Source organism: Mastigoproctus giganteus, chromosome 7 (assembly GCF_048544385.1).
Source record: "Mastigoproctus giganteus isolate SK-2022 chromosome 7, ASM4854438v1, whole genome shotgun sequence".
Lineage (NCBI taxonomy): Eukaryota > Metazoa > Arthropoda > Arachnida > Uropygi > Thelyphonidae > Mastigoproctus > Mastigoproctus giganteus.
The window spans coordinates 150,905,782-150,926,569 of record NC_143581.1 but is presented as its reverse complement, the minus strand read 5'-3'; the positions used below and the strand labels follow the sequence as shown (position 1 = coordinate 150,926,569).

The 20,788-nt window shown below is 35.9% G+C and overlaps 1 protein-coding gene across 1 annotated transcript in view; it reads right to left on the bottom strand.

The window, feature by feature from the left end:
• The window catches only part of LOC150083259 (U3 small nucleolar ribonucleoprotein MPP10), a 184,136-nt gene that overhangs the window by 82,294 nt on the left and 81,054 nt on the right, over positions 1 to 20,788 (bottom strand). Inside the window, exon 4 of the mRNA XM_090378453.1 lies at positions 7,964 to 8,126. Within this exon, the coding sequence (XP_090234579.1) occupies positions 7,964 to 8,126 (163 nt within the window). The remainder of the gene's footprint in view (positions 1 to 7,963; positions 8,127 to 20,788) is intronic.

Below are 20,788 nucleotides of genomic sequence, written 5' to 3'. Positions count from 1 at the left end.
TGTATAAGGCCTTGAATGGTTTGAGCAGGCGCAATGCTGATGGGATTCTTCTGCTTGCTCAGATTAAGAACCTGAGGAGGCATAGATTCAAATTGAGGAAAGACAGCTGTAGAATAGATGTGCAGAAGTTTGCCTTTAGCCAGCTGATTGTTGGAACAGACTTCCATCTGTTGTTGTGGAAGTTGATAGCTTAAATAAATTTAAGGCTGAACTAGACAAACATTTGGAGTGACCGGATGGGTGAAATGGGAAGGCCTTTTTTTGGCTGATGCTGCATAAGTGTGCTTTCTTGCATTATATGCCTCAACTAATACTAATGACAGTAAACTCTTCTCACAGTCTGAGGCTTTTTAACCCTAAATCCTATACATGTTAAACTACACCCCACTTGGCATCTCTCATATTGTGAAATTAATTCACAAATGGATTGCCAGTTGTTATACCGGGATACCTACCCAATCACTGATGAGGAACCAAATAGTCCTGAAATGGCTTCAAGGTATAATGAGACAGAACTTGTGAAAGAATTCATAATATGAAATATTATGTAATGATGCCACTCCATAATTTTGGTTGGTTTACTGTGTATAAAAGTTATGCTATTGCACTAACTTATACAACAGTAAACTCGTATTGCAAACTGAGGCTTTTAGCCCTAAATCCTATATGTACCTGGAACTGTCATAAAAGGAATGTTGGGCCATTCTTCATGGAGGAATGTATGTTTCAAGCTCCTTGAGTGATGAAGGTAGAGAAATCTGCTTCTCACTTTCCTCTCCAAATATGACCAAAGCAGTTCAATAACATTTAAGTCTGGTAATTGTGCAGGACATGGATACTTTGCCTCAATTTCAGGTTCCCCAAACCAATATTAATACATTTAGCTATGTCTTTTTGAGCATTATCATCTTGAGCGTGAAGCATTTCTCCATTGTTGTTGTTTGGGGTTTAATGGCACAAGAGCAGCTTCAGCTATATTGTACCTGTTCAAGTTTTGTTATTTCCTGTTATACTGTTACTGATTTGACATATTAGATATGACATATTGGTTAAGTTTATTAAACTGAGGTATGAAAAGAGTTCACTGGCATTTGATTTTTCTCCCATAATGAGCTCAAGGCTTAATGGCTCATTTGAATGTGATTTGAAAGCTGATTGGTGGGCAATTTGGTATCGTGGTCATTCAATGATGATGTGCTTCACTGTTAGTGTGGTCAGACACTGAGGGCATTGTGGAGGATCGTCTTTCGTTAAAAGGTAAGAGTGTGTTAAATGTGTGTGGCCGATGCAAAGCCGGGCGAGGATAACCTATTCGTATCTGTTTGACTGAAAACTTGATTTCCAGGATTTCTGCTGCTGTTTGATTTGTTATAATTTGTTTGTTTGAGATTTTCAGGTCTGCATCCATATATTTCTAGAGGCTTTTCGATTGACGTTTTTAAAGTCATTGAGTGGAATTTTATGCACGTGAGAGTTTTCGTTTGACGAATGTTTTGCACGTTCATTGCCGAGTATTCTAGAATGTCCAGGAATCCAAGTGAATCTGACTCTTTGTTTTTTATTTCCTAAGGTGTGCTAAGAAGGAATTTTTCTTACATACGGATGAGTTGGATGATCTTCTGTCTAAAGCATATATTGCACGTAATGAGTCTGAAAATTATACTTTTTACGAGAGAGGTTTTGGCAATGTGATCTGGGACGAGACTTATTGCAAACAATTCAGGACTAAAGATACTGCACTCTATTGGAAGAGATTGTGAAATTATGCTGTTTGGCAATACGACTGCAGCACCAACGTGTGCATCAGTCTTGGATCCATCAGTGTACAGGTGAGAATAGTCAGAGAATTGCATTACATAAATGGAATGTAGCTGTTTTATATGTTGATTTGGAATATTGTTCTGTTTCCATTTTATGAGGGACATGTCACAGTCAACTGAACTGATTTCCCACGGTGGAAGGGATGTGGGGGTACCTTGGTATATTTTATCCAAACTTAAATTCAATTGTGAGAGTATTTCTTTTAGTCAGATGCCTGCAGGTTTGCATGTGTTAGGTTTGTTCGCACATAAGGTTTCCCATTTCGGTTTATACAGATATTGCCATGTGGGATGTCCAGGAAGGCTTTGAACTTTCGCAGCATAGTTCAGAAGAAGAACTTGTCTACAAAGACTGAGTGGGAGTTCATGGATCTCTGTGTATAGACTAAGACTATACACAGGTGAGGTACGAAAGGCTCCTGAAACAACACGTAATGCACTGTGATGAGTTGGATCTAACCAATTCAACACACTTTTCCTAGCTGAGGAGTAAATGGGAGAACCATAATCTAATTTAGATCTTATCATTGCACGATAAATGTGCAAAAGTGAATAACGATCAGCTCCCCAATATAGCTCATAGAATGTTTAATTACTTTAAGCACATTGTACATAGATATTTTGTGTGTTCTAGGAAATTTAATTTGTGATCCATGATTAGTCCTAGTAGTTGGATACTTTGTTTGAGTGGGATTTGTTGACTGCTTATTCTTAGTTCTGGGTCAGGATGCATCTTTTGTTTTCTGCAGAAGTGTATTGCACTGTCTTTTGAACTGAGATTCGATATCCATTATAGATGGACCAGGACTCTATTTTGTTAATAGCACATTGAAGCTGCCTATCAATTGTCCACATAGTCTGTGAGTGACGTGATATTGTGAGGTTGTCGGCATATTGGTAGGTTTCTACTGTTGCTGGAATAACTTCTGTTATAGGGTTGATTTTGATAGCGAAATGGGTTGCACTGAGGACTAAGCCTTGGGGAATCCCCTGTTCTTGATTGTATATTCAAGACAGAATATGATGGTAGCGGATTTGAAAAGTTCTTTTAGTCATGAAGGAACTTCAGTAGATGGCCTCAAAGTCCTAATTTGTGCAATTCATGAAGGATACCATATCTCCAGATGGTATTGAATGCCTTTTCAATATCAAGGCATATCATTACAAGATGTTCGTTTCGAAGAAAAGCATTGCAAATATTTGATTCAGCTTTTGTCATTATGTCTATTGTTGATCTATTTTTCCAAAAACCGTATTGGCTAGGACTAAGGAGGTTATGGAAGTCAAGAAACCATGTTAACCGATCATTCACCATTTCTTCTAAAGTTTTACCTAGACAGCTAGTGAGGGCAATGGGGCGATAATTATATGGGTTTTAATGGTCCTTCCCAGGTTTTGGAAAGGCCAGTACAAACAAATGTAGCCAAGAGTCTGGGGATATGCATCCCCAAGATATATCCTATTATATAGCAATAAGAGCATGCATAAAGAATTTTTAGTGAGGTGTTTAATCATTTGATAGTGGATTCCATCCGGATCTGTCTGCACTTTACTTAGATTTGGCTAGGGCTTTATGCAATTCATTTATAGTAAAGGATTGGTTGTATGAAATCTCATGAGCTGCATGAAAATTAATTTTGTATTTTTCGATTTGAGCTTTATATGTTTGAAAGATTGGCCTGTATGATGTTGTTGCTGACAATTCCTCAAAAGTTTCTCTTAGCAGATTTGCAATTTTTTCTGCTTCAGTTATGTCATGACCTTTCCAGCTATATCCTATTATATAGCAATAAGAGCATGCATAAAGAATTTTTAGTGAGGTGTTTAATCATTTGATAGTGGATTCCATCCGGATCTGCCTGCACTTTGCTTAGATTTGGCTAGGGCTTTATGCAATTCATTTATAGTAAAGGATTGGTTGTATGAAATCTCATGAGCTGCATGAAAATTAATTTTGTATTTTTCGATTTGAGCTTTATATGTTTGAAAGATTGGTCTGTATGATGTTGTTGCTGACAATTCCTCAAAAGTTTCTCTTAGCAGATTTGCAATTTTTTCTGCTTCAGTTATGTCATGACCTTTCCAGCTTATGATCGGTGTAGGGACGGTTGAATATTTGCCTGAAATTTGTCTAATTTTATTCCAGATTACTCTGCTGTCCATATTTCTATTAATTTTGTTTGCAAAAGATATCCAGGACTCTTTCTGAGATTTCCGGCGTATATAACGTGCTTTTGCTCTGGCTTTCTTATATTTTATGAGATTAGTGGTGGTGGGGTACTTTCTGAATTGATTCCAAGCCTTATTTTTTTCTTTCTTTGCTTCCAAGCATTCTTCATTCCACCACTGCTTGTAATGTTTATGGAACTGGTTAGCTGTCTTTGGTATTGCAATGTTTGCTGCAGAAGTTATTTGATTTGTGATATGAGAAACAGCATTATTGATATCAGAATGTTTTATGATTTTCTCATCTAAAGAAGCAGCACATTGGTATTTTTCCCAGTTTGCTTTGCAAAATTTCCATTTTATACCTCTTATAGGTTGCGGTACATCATTTGCTAGTAGGTGACAAACAGCTGGGTAATGATCACTGCTATAAGGATAATCAGAGACAGACCAGTCAAGGAGAGGAAAGAGAGCTGGGGAACAGATGGTGAAATCAATTGCAGAGGTAGTCCCTGTTGGTAAATGGACATGGGTGTGAGTACCTGTGTTTAAGAGTGTTAAGTTCCTATTATCTATAAGTTTTTCAATCATCTGTCCTCTTTTTTGTCTGTATGAAGTGATCCCCAGATGATATGATCATCTGGGGATCACTTCATATGATCATCTGGGGATCACTTGCAGGGGCCCATTAAGATCCCCCATCAAACAGAAAGGAGATGGTAATTGTTCAATTAAGTCCTCAAATTCTTGCAGTATATACGCATGATTAGGTGGAAGGTAGAGTGAAACTATTGTCAAGGTAATTCAAGTCACGATGTGAACTGCAACTGCTTCAAGGGGTGTTTGCAGCTGAATGTGCTTGGATGGAATATTAGAGTCGACAAGAATGGCGACTCCTCTATGAGCTGTAGAGGTTTTTCGATCTTGCCTATATACATTGTAGTGCTTGATTGAAATACTTATGTACAGAGTTAGGTTTGTTTCTTGTAAACAGATACTTGCAGGGGCATATACGGAAATAAGATCTTTGATATCGTTTAGATTACTTCGAATGCCATGACAATTCCACTGTAGAAGTGTATGCATTATTTGAGCTTAGTAACTGATTCAGATGACTTACGATGAGCTGCTTGTTTTAATTTATCAGTTTTGATTTTTTTCTTTTCTAGGGAAGCTTGGTCAGCCACCACTGTCCATGTCATCATTGGGAAAAGGAGCAAGAAGACGAACCAGAACTGGTCCGTCTTCTTGCTCCTTTTCATCAATTTCCATAGTGTCAGTATTTTTTTGTGTTTTTTCAACAGGTTTGGTGGGATTTGTACTGCTGATGTTGAATCTTCAGCATCTGGTGAGATTACAATGGGTGTATTAATTGCCTGGTCAACTTTTGGTTTTGTTTGTAAAAGAAGATTACGTGTCCAATCCACTATTGAGATGTTAGGTGGGACTGAGATGTCAGTCTGTGTTGCAATTACCTTTGTTTTCTGCACTGTAGTTGCTGCTGTTGCTGCATATGATCTCACTGCTGGAAATAGTGGTATCTGGTTTTTGGCTTCTTGATATGTAATCTTATGTCCAGTTTTATATTTTTGAACTTGCTTTTCTCTTTTCCATATATTAGTCTCTGGAATAGGCAGGGTGGTCTCCTTTGCAGTTTGGGCAGCGAGGAGACTGTGTATAGCATTCTTTACAGTTACGTTCTTTTGAGCAAGTGGCACAAATAGCTTGTCCTCTGCATACTGTTTGGGAATGTATGGCTTTACCTGGAAATTCAGGTACCCAGCTTTGACTGATGATGGTAGAGTTGGTTATTTGGTTTTTAGGAGCATTAGCAACTAAGGCCATATTGCTCGGGGATATGCGGTGGTCATTCTCTGACCTTTCCGCATCCTCCGTATTTGGTGGTGACGGGCTCGAACCCCGGTCTAATCAAGAAGCGTGTGCTACGCACTGCTGCTCCTTCCCACCTGGCTACGGAGGCGCCGGTAGAGTTGGAGTACTGAAAGTAAGTATGATAGTGCGGGTTGGAATGAGGTTTCCATCCTTTTCAATAAGGATTCTTTTGGCATGTATGACATTCTGGTTTTGTAGCTCTTGTACGATTTCTTCTTCAGAGCTGTTTAGGAGGTCCCATTCCACGATAACCCCTTTAGATGAATTTAACATAGCATGTCAAGTGATTTTGATGGGAATCCCTCCAAAAGTTGTGGTTTCAAGAAGAAGCTCAGAATGTCGATGATTTGTCGTTTCTATCAGTAGTTCGCCTGATTTCAAGCGGCAAACCATTTTCGGTGGACCAGCTATATGTTCTAGACACCTCTGTATAACAAAGGGAGAAAGTTTACTAACTGGCTGGTCTGATAGGGAATGAAAAATTAGAAAGAGTGGAGAGATGGTTTGGGTCACATCTTTCTTTTGTCTTTTGGCAGTAGATGGATTAGGATCATCTTGCTGCCAATTATGATCAGTTTAATCCATAATTCCAGGAGAAGCCTGGTTTGTCAAGTCCATTTTTGCTCCTTTTAGCCCTGAAAGGGTTATTTTTCCTTTCAGGTTTCTGGCCCCACCACGGAGAGGTAGGAGCAGTGCCACCTAGTGACCAAGCGGCTGGAGGATTAGTTTGTTAGTGAGAAAACAGATATCCTAAGAAAAGAAAGGTGATTTTTCTTCCTGGGTTCTACTTAAAATCTGCTAAGTGAAGAACCACTTACTATGAACTGAGTATAACAGAGTGGCTAGAAATGAAACAGAACAAAATCACTTGGAAAGATCACTTTATAATTCGCTTAAGAAAAATCACTTGGCACTCAGGGGCCATTTCTCCATTCAGGAATGTTTCAAGCTCTTTGAGTGATGAAGGTAGAAGAAATGTGCTTCTCATTTTCCTCTCCAAATATGACCAACGTGGCTCAATAACATTTTTAAGTCTGGTGATTGTGCAGGTCATGGGAGATGCTAAGCCTCAATTTCATTCGCCCCAAACCAAGGGCATATTTGGCTGTGTGAATTGGAGCATTATCACCTTGAAACATAGCATCATTTATGGGAAACCATGTTTGAAACATGGGATGAATTGGTCACTCAGCATATCAAGGTAATCAGTGGCAGTAATTCACCTGTTCAGGGTGATGATAGGAGCTAAAGAATACCAAGACATTGCTGCTGAATCCATTGTTGAACCTCCTCCATGTTTGACAGCTGACAGAAGACAGTCAGAATGATGTACTTCCTTTGGCATTTTCCAAACATAATCTCCATGATGTTAGAAAAAGTGTAAATGATGAATCATCTGAAAATATGATGCTTCCAATCACCAAGAGTCTAGTTTTTGTGCTCCTTACATCACTGCATCCTCTTTTTAGCATTACCATCAGTAACGATTGGCTCAGCAACAGAAGATTATCATAAATTTCAGCTTTATGAAGATCTTGCTGAACTGTTTAGCAAGAAATTGAATTGCTGAGACACACAAGTTCTGCAGTTATTTTTGAGACAATAGTTTTATATTTTCAGAATACAATCCTTCTCAATGTCCGGTGGTCTCTATCAGTCAGCTTCAATTATCTGCCACAATTTGTCCTATCAGGTTTAGTTTTTCCACACTTGGTGAATGCAGATATCATTTTCGATACATTACGCAGATTTGCTTAATGTATCGAATAAGCTCTGGATACATTAAGCAAATCAGCAGTTATATATATAGTCACCAATGTTCCTGTTAAATGTGCATCAACAATTTGATCTATTTGGAATTCAGACAGGTCGGTCATATTCTTTGTGTACTTTTTATATCACCTCACCTCTAAATAAATATCAACTTTTATCATCTTTCTTTCACATTATTACCTGAAAGAAACAAAAAAAAAAAAAAAAAAATATCACTGCTTGTTCATAATATGCCATACAGCCATTAAAAAACTACTACTATCACGTGTTTCCATTATTTTGTCCACCCCCTGTACATATGCAGTACTTGCCTTTTCTTGTTGTTTCTCAAATCTAGACTTCAGTTCTGAATTCTTTACACTCTGGACATCTCTGCCGTCAGCACTTTCACTATCACTTGATAGGAAATTCTGAGGAGCACCTTTACTATCTGGTTCCAGGGATTTTATATCAACATCTCTGGTGTCATACTCTCTAGAGGAGGGAACAAAATACTCTTTTATTATTATTATATATATATTTTTAATAGTATTTAAAGAAAATTGCATTTATCAAGTAGACAAGAAAAATACCTCCAATGCTATGTAACCAAACTACACCTTAGACACACAATTAATTACAAGAAAATTAAATTCACTGATCCCACAGGAGTTAGTTTTTGTCAGTGACTATTGTCAGGGAAAAGGGAAATATACTGTGCAAAAAGGTTAGGTAGAACAGGACCATCTTTTAAGGGCATAAAAGGCGATACTGTTGTACATGTTAGAACTAATGATATTAAGAGTAGATCTGCAGATTTACTTAACAAGTACAGGGCAATGTTGAAAAAAAGTCACGAGTTACGGTTAAATTTGTAAGTGTCTGCAATTCTGCTCAAAGCGATAGGAGGGGGTATAGGGTGAGAGCCTTGTCAATCAATTCGGCTCTGAAGAGATTTTGTAAGGCTCATGTGGTAGAATTTTTCTCAGTGTGGTCTCTGCTTGTTGACAGGAGAGACTGCTTCTATAGGGATGGGATACACTTAAACAGAAAGGGAGCAAGAATATTTGCTGATGCTATTGAAGCAGTGTTAGGTGGATCGGAAAACTACTAGCTTCTTTCTTGCTTTAGAAAACATTGATATATATTTTATTCAGTTACAGAAATAAAATCAATTAAATAAGAAAAACATTTATTGTTACAAAAATTAAATAATTGTAATAAAAAATTAAAAAGGAAAAAAGTAAATCAATGAAAAGAGCTATACATTAACATATAAAAATAAACAGAAAAGAAATTTTATTTACTCACAAAATATGTATTTTGTTGATATTTAGAGTGGGTCAATGCCTTCCAAATCACTGTTGTCTAATAAACTACTGTCACTGCTATCGCTTTCAGAATCACTACTGCATTCTCCAAAATCAATGATTATTAAGCTTTTGATTTCATTTTAAACAATAAAATCAACTTCACAGTATTTGTTTTCTAAGTTTATAACATGGTTACAAAGTTTTTTTTGGGCTTTAAAGTCGTCACAAGTTGTATTATTGAATGCACTAAGTTAGGAGTAAATGCTGGGAATTTGTATACTGAATCTTCATATATTAGCAACACTGCCTTCAGTCATTTGTTTCTTGACCTTGAGAGCTCCATGATCCTGTGTTTATCAGGGTGCGCTCAGTTTATTTTTGATGTTGTTGTTGCGATGGAGTTTAATGACACACGGGCTGCCAGGGCCATATTGTGTCTTTCTAATGGTTAATAATGAAATACTAACTTTATTTAAAATACCTGTTATATTTTATGATATATTCCTAAGCAGTTCAGAAAGGTAAACAGTTCTGTTTTATTAGGATTATCTCCAAGAATCTGCAATAATGTTAATGATGACTGTGCATTAGCAGATGGTTCAAAGATGTTTGAACGGATATTTAGAAACTTAGGGCAGTCCACTAACAAATGCCGAACATTCAGTTGTACATGACGTGATGTGCATTGGAGAGTACTGTCATTCATTAATAGGCACAGATGAGTGAGGTCAGTATGCCCAATCATTAGTCTTTCATTATGTTTGTAATCGGTATATGGAGCTTGAAAAGTCGGTTTGGTTGCAAGATCTTCTCTCTCATTTCTTGCTATTCCAGAAGGCTCCAGGATCCAGCAGAATGCCACAGTTCAGTTTCTCTCATTACAAGCAATTAACTTAAATGAACTTGCTTTATTACAGGGTGAGAGGGGTTGGTATTACTACTTATAGCAGAGACAGCACTGAGTGATTCAGTGTATATTAAAGCAGGTGTAATTAAAAGTTCAATAATGTGATCCAGAGCTAAGTTTATGGCAGAGCTCAGCAGTGAAGATACTGCATTCTCCAGATAATAACACAGAAGTGGTGAATGAGGGAAAGATTGACGCAGCACCGACTTGTGTGTCTCAGTTTTTGATCCATCTGAATAGATTTTACAGGTCTGTGAGTGAAGTATAATATATATTAAAATTTTTGGACTTTTGAGATGTACTCAAATCAGTGGCTATGCCAGTGGGCTCGCTACCGCTGAAGCTGTAGTGATCGCGCTGAACAAAAACACTCAAAAGAGCAAAAATAGGCAAATACAATCACAAAAACTATTCTTGCCTGACTTACTTTATTTACGTTCATCTGTGCTACTCTTCACACCTGAAAAATCCATGTTGTAATACTTGCCTAAATTGAAGATCAAATCATTGTCCGCAATATCATTGTCCGCCGTTTACATCAAGTGGAGCTTCGTGCAGATGCGTCCATACACTTCCACGACCACAGCGACACTCTTCACACTCGTGACTAATGGGATGGTGCGAACAATTAAAGGAACAGACGATGGTCTGTTCCTTTAATTGTTCTGCATCCATAACTTTCTTCTAGTTTCCCAACCAATTTATGCTCCTGGAAAAGCATAGGATTCACCTGAGCAGGTATGTTAAAAAAAAAATTAATTAATTATCTTACCTGGATTAAAGGTATTAGAATATGGACAGTCATGCTGAAATATCCACGTACTTTCTTTCCAACCTGCCTATGAGAAGAATCAGTGTGAATCCTTTTATATAGAATAAATGGATAAAAAAATATTATCTTTTTATAAATCTCTACATTCCTCCTTTCTAAGTCACCAAAATTTCTCTTCTTTCCTAAGCCTTTTACTTCACAGATTTTTGTTAATTTCTGATCTCTGTGATACGCCAAATGGTCATAGCCACCAGTTGTCTTTCACCAAATTGTCTTGTACACTGAACTGTCATGCACCGAATTGTCACATACGAATTGACGTGGACCCAAAATATATTCCTAAAACAGAGAGGGAACTTATTTTTTAAAAACTGGTACTAAAGGATAAATACCCAAGCATTTTATTTAAAAATAAATTGGTTACTGGTTTGTATTTTAAGAAAAGTTCTCTGATGTTTTACTGCTGATAAGTAATTTGAACTGCTTTTTAATGTAAATTTGAAAAGTTATAGAAATTTGCTCTATCACATCAGAATATTTTAAATTTAAAAAAAAAAAAAAAAAAAATATATATATATATAGAGGGTGTCCAAAAAAATGTATACACACTTTGATTGTTAATAACTTCTATGTTTATTTTCATAAATTCAATTTTATAATTTTATAATGAAAAAAAAAAATGTGAAAAAAAAATATCCATTAATGCAAATGTTCAAATTGTCCTCCATTGTCATCCAGGCATTGTTGACATCGTCAAGAAGAAACTGAAGTGCATACATCACCTGAGATACTGCTTGATATTGCTGCACATTCTGCTTCAATAACTTGCCATAATTCAGCAACTGTTACTGGTTTTGTGGCATAAACTTTATCTTTGAGGTATCCTCAAAAATAAAAATCCAATGACGTTAGATCTGAAGAACGTGGAGTGAACACAACACTGCATCTTCGTCCAGTCCATCTGTTTGGGAAAGTTTCATCCAGATAAGCCCTAACATCGCGATGGAAATGGGGAAGTACCCCATCGTGTTGAAAATAAAATTCATCATCATCCTCAAATTGATGTGTGGGACAATTGATTCCTAAAGCAAGTGGAAGTAAACAGCACCACTAACAGTTGCATAAATAAAAGAATGGTCCAATCAAACCCAAGGATGATAATACACACCACACTATAATGCCTGGTAAATTCGCCTGTTGTTTCTAAGTAATGTGTGGATTCTCGGTTGCCCAGTATGAACAATTGTTGCGATTAATTGTGCCATTCAACTTGAATGTTTCCTCATAACTCCAAACGATCTTATTGGCAAACAGAGCATTCTCTGCAGATTTTCTTAAAAACTACTTGCAAAATTCAACCCTACGATCAGGATCATCTTCATTCAGAGCCTACACTAATCTTAGAATATAGCTTTTCCATTTCGCACACTTTAAAATGTTATGCACACTGGATTTGGGATTGCCGCTTCACAAGCAACTTGTCGGACAGATTAGCTTGGTGTTTGTCCTGAAAATTCCAGCATCTCTTGTAGGGCTCGTGGATGTGCGAGGTCTTCCTGATCGTTGCCTGTGTACATTTTGCACAGTGCCATCTGCTTCAAACTTATCACGAATATGCGAAATTGTGAGACGTGTTGGTGCTTCAGTGTTGGTATTCACTCCTAAACTGTCTCTGGACTTCGTTGAGAGAGGGGTGCTCTTACGAAGAAAGGAGTGCTCTTACGCACTCCTAAGAACAAAGGGGTGCTCTTACGAAGAAAGGCTTAAGTTTTGCAAATTACAGTGTCTGGAGACTAGGCACCAGCGAGGTGATCTGATAGAGGTGTATAAAGCCTTGAATGGTTTAAGCATGCTCAATGCTGATGGGATTCTTCCTCTAGCTCAGAAAAATCACCTGAGAGGGCATAAATTCAAATTGAGGAAAGACAGATGTAGGATAGACGTGCGGAAATTTGCCTTTAGCCAGCGGGTGGTTGGTTGGTGGAACAGACTGCCATCCCTTGTGGTGGAGGTTGATAGCCTAAATAAGTTTAAGGCTCAGCTGGACAGGTATTTTGAACGAACAGAGGGGTGAAGTGGAAGTGGGGGTTTTTTTTTTTTTTTTGGCTGATGCTGCATAAGCTTGCTTTCTTGCATCAAATGCCTCTACTAATGCTAATGCTAATATTTTCCGACTACCAATACCACTTCAACACAAATTTCCGCTGTTCAAATGTAAGCTGGTCTTCTCCATTATTACCACCAACTTGCAACTGAAAAAGAAAAGAGGTTACTAAAAAAAAAAAAAGATAAAAACGGCTGATAAAGTGTGCATAAATTTTTTTTGGACGCCCTGTATATATATATACAGTTCATATCAGTATAAAAAATACTGATAATTATACATAAAAACAGAAATAACAAAGGCCATTTCCTCCTGTCAGACATAGATTGCCACAAACTGGAGTTTTTATACAATAGATTCAGTTAAACTTACATTTTTGACTTCTTTTGGCAGCTAGGTTTGGTGACTGGTCCTCTTTTTCATATGCACAGTAGTCAAATCTCATATTGACATTCCATGACCCCCCGGTACCTTCTTCTTTTCCCCATTTATTTTATATCCTGATAAAATCTTTTCCTTACTATTACTTTTCCTTTCTATTGCTTAAACTACCCAAATTTTCTGGGAAATAATTGAAATGAGAATACAAGAAGTGTGCCCTAACACTCAAATTGCAGCCTAGTTTTCCCAACTTTCCCAGCCAAATCATCTTGTAATCTGGGTGTTTATTGTTTCCCAATAAATTACATCCTACATTTTTAAAGCCAGTCTAATGTCTCTTTCAGTTCATGGATTCTTCATATACAGAGTGTAGCAGCAGCAGCTTGCAATTATGTGTTCCACTAAAAATTCCTGCTTTGAATTTTTGTTGGGCCTCATATTTTTTCATATATAAGTGATGGGAATTTAGTGAAACGTACTTGAAAAATTTTCCTTCTTTATTCGGGGCTTGGATGAACTGTTTCATTAAACCTAATTTTATATGCAGAGGAAGTAACAGTACTTTGTTTTAATATACTAGTGGTTCATCTTTAATGTTCTTTGAACTTTATGTCAAAGACTTTCTTTTTAGTGGCATTTTCCTTTCCCTATGTTCACTTCTTGCTTGACTATCCCACTCGCACTGGAAGCAAGGCGTTTTGGTGTAACTAGTTTGTTGGCCAAAAAGCAGACTAATATCTTTCAAATCTCCACACACTAACCAACCATGATCTTTGTCGTAATTTTTTTCCAAAAGAAGTTTAACAATTTCATAGTTTTCTTTTAAATGTTATGAATGGACTACAGCAATGTGTGCATACTTGTTTCCATTAATGAAGGACAACTCCTTTGAGGCATTGCTTCAATTAATCAATAAGTAGCTTCCACTTTATTGGTTAGCAGAAAATTCAAAAAGAGTTCGTAACTGCAAGAATGTTGTTGCCAGTTCTTTTTCACAATGGTTAATACCACAAAGCAAATGTTCCTTGAGCCAGCAGGAACAGTTGCTTGCTTAGATTTCAGTCTTGATCCTAAAAGCTCTGCAGGCCCTTTGGGTTGATTTAAATTTCTCACAAGATCATGAAGTCTGCTTTGTGTAAACTGCTATGGTTCAGAGTCGTGAATTTCTTTGTCATAATAGTTCACATCGTCTAGATCGGTGGTCTCCAAAGTTGGGTGCGCAAGATGATCCATGGAGTGTGTGAGATAATCCACAATAAATCAATATTTATTAATTATGAATACTTTAGTTTTTCGAAACATAATTGAAAATAAAAATTATAAATAAATGTTTTTTTAATACTTCAATATGCAGCTTTATTTGATCATGCTGTCGATCTTGCATGTTCAAGTACATGCATTTTGTACTTGAACTTCAATTTAATTTTGTTACAAATATAACAAAATACATTTGGATTTTTCAACAACACAAACAACCACAAGTTGCCATTGTCAAAGACGCAGAATATGAAAATTGCTTCGGAAGCAAATACTAGTTAGCACGACTGCACCAGAAAATAACTAAATGCAGAAGAAACACTTCACAGGTCTGTATATAAAATAGTATGCAAATCAGGTACCTATACATATTAATGTATAGGTACCTGATTTGCACATGTCTAAATATATCTAGGTATGTCTGTACCTGTCAGTGGCAAAGGAAATAGGATGCATATCACTTATATGTGGAGTGATTATCTAAGAAAAAAATTCTTACTGTATGTGATAGGTAAAACCAGCTTGCATTTTTAGAATTAACACCAAAAGTACACCCAGAAATACCATCTTATTTCCATATCAAAATCAATCTATGCAGGCCAGTATAATGGAAGATGCTAAGATAAAGGTCCAAGGACCCACCTAATAGCATTTACAAAAGTGAATACTTTTTAGGAGGGCAAACATGTTTGATTGGATTTCTGAATCAACCCAAATCATTTTCTTTTCATATCCTCCTTTAATGCAAAATCTGGTGAATGATTATGTTGGGTGTGCACGACAAGAATGTTTTTATTAGAGCAGAGTCCTCAGGCATCAGGATTAGACATAAAACAAAATATTTTTTCTACTGACTTCCAACAGTTTATTAAAATAATCGATTATACAAAATTAGAAATTAAAAATAAATTATAAATATATACAAGAATTTAAAATCACTGACTATGGACAATAAATAAAAGGGGATTATATACATTTAAAATATAAAATAAAACTACCAAATAAGAGCATTAAAAACATGCATGCACTGTATATGTGACGAGAAGCTTTCGAGGTAGTGAGTCTTCAGTTTGATAAAGCTCAACTACCGTGAACCAAATATATACAGTAGACTCTTGATTTTCTGGGATAGATAATAAATAAAACATCCCGGATAATCGATTTCCTGTTTAATCCAAAAATACAGTAAGTCCCCGACATACTAAGAGATACGTTCCAGGACTTCTTACGTGAGTCGAATTTTACGGAACTCGTGAATGACTAATAAAATATTGCTACTATATCCTTGATATGCCAAAATTACAAAAAACCACATAATATCCTCAGAAGAATGAAGAAAAATAGGTATATATTTTTCAATTAATTAGTTATATATATAGAAAAATAGTTATATATTTTTTTAATTAGTTCAATTAAATACTTTATCTGGGGACAGCAGTGAAGTAGCCGGAGTGGCAGATAAGAAAAGAAAACATAAAAGGAAGGGGGGAAAAATGCATGTTATTGTACTGTAAAAACTGATGAAGTATGAATTTCATAGCCTTGGTTATTATAGTTGACTTCATTGGTGCTGACCACTTCTCTTATTCTCTTTCTCCTTTATTGTGTTCACCGTTGCTGCTGACAGATCTGAATTCCGCACGATACTTGTTAATGTTTGGCCATTTTCATACATCCTTATTATTTTGATTTTCTGATCCAACTCAACTGCTTTCCTTTTCTTGATAGCTTACTAATACCGCTGTCACTTATTCTCTTAGTCGGCACCATGATAACAGTCAAAATTAAATTTTCTGAAAAGAACTTCACAGGATTAAGGTGAAAGCTCACTATTATCACCCCCACCTGAGCTCACATTTTACTAAAGCACATTTCTAGAGGTCACTGCCATAAAACAATAAAAACAATTTGCACTTTCCTGGTTATTGGGTTTTTCTGTTAGTGCAATTCATTATAAACGGGTAGTAAACTCGATCTTATTGCATTTGCAATAATACTGATAGCTGAAATTCTGTGGGTTTTTGCATTTTATAGTGAAATGTGTCCCCCCCCCCTTTTTTTATATGACTGAAATCTTGTCTTATAAATAACGTAACGTAAGTCCGAAGCTATGTAAGTCAGGGACTTACTATATTGAAAAATATTCAGCAAGTACATAAAAAGTATGGCAATAGATAAAAGACGAAAAAAACTTGCCACACACTACTCATGTGTCAAATACAATGTTTTCCTTTATTTTTTACAATGTCAATTTTATATCTATTAGTTTCCATAGCTTTTTACAATGTCGCGTATGGTTTGGTCACCATCATTATAATTGGTCTTTAAAGATTTAACGGATGCACCGTTTTCAAACTTTTGAATAATTTCAAGTTTTTGTTTAATTGAAAGCACAACTCTTGCATTTGCCGATCATTTTCGTGATTTCTAAACAAAAAAAAAAAAAAGTTACTATAAAACAAGAAACTGATTGTTCGCACATGCATGGGAGGGATTTTCCTTTGCAGTGTATATTTGGTTCACTGACATTGATCTTTATCAAGATGAAGAAGAAGCCTGCCCCCTCAAAAGCCTCTTGTCTTACATACAGTGCACGATTGTTTTAGTGCTTTTATTTGGTTGTTTTATTTTATATTTTAATTGTATATAATCCCATTTTATTTATTGTACACAGTCAATGATTTTAAATTCTTGTACATATTTATAATTTATTTTTAATTTCTAATTTTGTGTCATTTATTTTAACAGACTATTTAAAGTCAGTAGAAGACATTTTGTCATTAAGAATGTTTTTGTTAGTCAAGAATTGTTGGATGGTGCATTGTCATGGGAGTTGGTAGTAGCTGCATTGACAATGATACCTTACAAAAAGAAATCTGTTAGTCATTCAGTAATGAATGAAATGTGATGATTTGAATGATTTCTGTTCCACTTTTCATGGGTTGGACTGTTTCAAATCTTCTGATCCTAATATTTGTGTAGGTCATGTCAGGAAATTGCTCTTAAGGATGAAATCCTTTATATAAAACTAGTGTCGGATTTTTTTTTTTTTTTTTTTTTTTTTTTTACCAGAAATTATGTTAAGGTTGTTCAGGATAAAATTCCTGAGTGAGTTTACTAAATGTATGTGGGCTCATGAGTCAGTTTTGAAAATTTATAAAAAATAAAAACTGTATGTAGATGTTTTTAAATATTAATTTGTTCATAATTGCTTTGACCTTGCCCAACATCAGAGTGAAATTATTGTCAAATCAGAATTTAAAAAATAAAAAGAGAGAAAACCTTATGGCTATTTATTTAATTTTTTTGATGGAGTAATTTTCTAGACAATTTTGACTGTTAATCCTTGCACCAGTAATCTTTGTACATTTACTCTTATCATACCGAACAGTTACTGCTCAGTGTATCCCTTAGACTTTTGACAGAATGACATTAGAAGGATCCTGAACAATCATTGTTTATTGTGAACAGACTTTTACAATTTATTTTGGATGTAGGTCATGATGGAATTTCTTCACCTTATCTGCGTGTTCCAGAGTTAACTTCTGTTTTGTGTCACATTCTTATACTCCTTATTCCACAGATGTTTAGATGTGTTTTTTTTTTTTTTTTTTTTTGCACCATTTGATGGTGCTGGCCATCAGTTAGCATCACTGGGATCTAATACCCACAACCTAGATTGTGGGATAATATAGGAGTGTGAGGTGTTTGTTCTATGCTGTGACGTCTTGAAACTTGGAAAGAGAGATTCCAGTACAGTAGGCCCTCGTTATAACGCGGTTTGCTTTACACTGATTTGATAACGCTGTTCTTATGTTATAACGCTGTCACAAATCACTATAATGCTCTTTTACAGATTGCATTTTTGGCATATTTAACGAAATTGTTTCATTTGATGGAGTCGATAGCTTGAAAATGAATAGCAAAACAGCATTAAAACGTTTCCCACGCCAACTTGAGAAATTTTCCCACACTCTGTAAAATTTTCTCGCACACTAATTTCTTGCAGTACTGTGACTTGTTACATAGTTCCGAGAGTAACATTTTAAAAAATGATCAAATATATTGCTTGTAATATTTGCATTATGCATTTATCCGAAGTCTAGTCATCACTCGATACAGTGTTAGATATCATCCATAACGAACAGTTTACTCGAACATTGTATCATAATTAATGCAGCCAGTGCAGTTACATTTTCGAATAAGAACGAAAAAGCAACAGCTTCTGGACGCAGTATGAAGACTATAAATGTAAGAAAAAGACTGAATTTGTAAGTTAAATTAGACGTTTTGTAGCAAATCGATTCCGGTCAACAACAAGCAGATGTGTGCCATATTTAGGACTGGCAAGTTTAACTGTAAGAACAATTATAAAAAATAAAGAATTAATTTTAACAGCGGGAAAGACAGCTGTTCCACTGCAAGCAACTAGGGCTAGGCCGCCTATTAGGATTGAAATAGAGAGACTAATTTTATTGAAGATAATATCCAATGCAGAATTCAGTTAAGTTAAATATTACAAAAAAAGAGAGGAGGAGAGAGAGAGAGAGAGAGAGAGAGAGAGAGAGAGAGAGAGATTATATGATGATCTGAAGAAAACTCACCTAAAAAAATTGGAACTGTTTAAAACTTGTAAGGGCTGGTCGAATAGATTTGAAATCCAGGGAGAAACCGCAAGTGCAGATCAAGGAGCCGAAACTTTCAAAAAAGAACTTGTTAAAATTATCGAAGAGGAGTATTATGTATTATACTTCTCAACAAGTTTTTAACATAGATGAAGCAGGACTTTTTTGGAAACTACTGCCTAAAAGAAGTTTCATATTGAAAGAAGCAAAAAACATGCCAGGTTTCAAAGCGGCGAAGGATCGGTTGACTTTATTGTTGGGTGGTAACGCTGTGGAGGATTTAAAATTAAAACCCCTTTTAGTTTACCAGGAAGAGGGCCAAAGTACAACCCAAAATTGACACATTTTTCATGATTAAATTCATCAGTTAAATTAAATCAATTAAATTCATGATTTTAATTGTAATTTTAAGTTTAATTTTGATACGTAAGTAGTTACCACATAATTATATATGTATGTAATGCAGAATATTTTATATATACTAATATTTGAATATTAAATATTTTGACCGACATTTGTGCATCTTTTCACTACTGTTTATTATTGATTAGGAAATATCCTATGGCACCGACCACAACTCACAAATACATATGTTACCTTATGGGAATGCGGCACTCGCTTAGTGCTCTGTTTTTCCGGAATGAATTATCAGCATTAAGCGGGGGTCACCTGTAGTTGGGGAGGGATCCCTGTTTCAGCACATCACTTTGGCCCCTGCTTTCATAAAATGGATTCTGGGATGGATCACCGAAGATCAATTGGCTAATGGGTTAGCTCCCTACCCACATGGTCCTAGGAACAAGATGGTATGGTGGTGGTGGTGCAGATATGGTGCCTGGGTAGCCCCAATCCCACTACTGAGTGCATTTATTGCTTGCCTGGTGGTGGGTATTCATTGGAATCTGTGGGTTTGGGAATCCATCACTGAAACAAATAAAATAAATCCTGATATGTAATTTCTTCTTCTTCTGAGGTCTCCAACAAAGTCCCTACCAAAAAAAATTATGCTAATACCATAAAGTAGCATCAGCAAAGATACCCAGAAATGAAGATTATGAAGTTCAACTCCTCAATTACACTACTCTGCATTTTGAAAAAAAAATGCATTAATGTTTTCTCAGGAAAGGTTGTTTCTGAATCATTTTCTAATGCCAAATTCAAAAATAACTTCTGTTTGTTTCCATCGCATCAGGTTTCTTCAGAAATCACAAAATAAAATTTGATTTTTCACAAATTTTTATTAATTTTGTTAGAATTTGTGCACTGAAATTATAACAAATGCCACTTTTAACAGTTTTATATTTAAATGCATGTAGAAAACACTATTAAAAGGGCATTGTGGTACTCGTTTTAAAAACTGATCTACAATGGGTCAAATTTCTGTTTCTTTGATTTTTTTGTTTTTTTTTATGAAAACCCCAGGCACAAGAGGTATTAAGACCTGTAGAACTTAGTACCATGCATAGGTTGGTTGTTGAGAAAATGACTTAGCCTTAGAGATCCTTCTATTTTACAGTCCCTTTTCAGCATCCAACAATAATCAGCCATCATGTTGACTTTCACCTCACAACTCCATGTCTTTAATGTCCTAGTGAAACCTCTCACCCTATTCTTCACTAGCACTTCCTAGATTTTCTGGGAAGTAGTCAATATGGGAGTGTAAAAAATGTACTTTGACACTCAGGTTGCAGCCCTGTTTCTTGAAGTTTGCCAACATATTTTCGCTACGTTCTTGTAGTCTAAATACTTCTTGTTCTCTAAAGTTCTCAACAACAGACCTAACCCATGCCTGATTTGT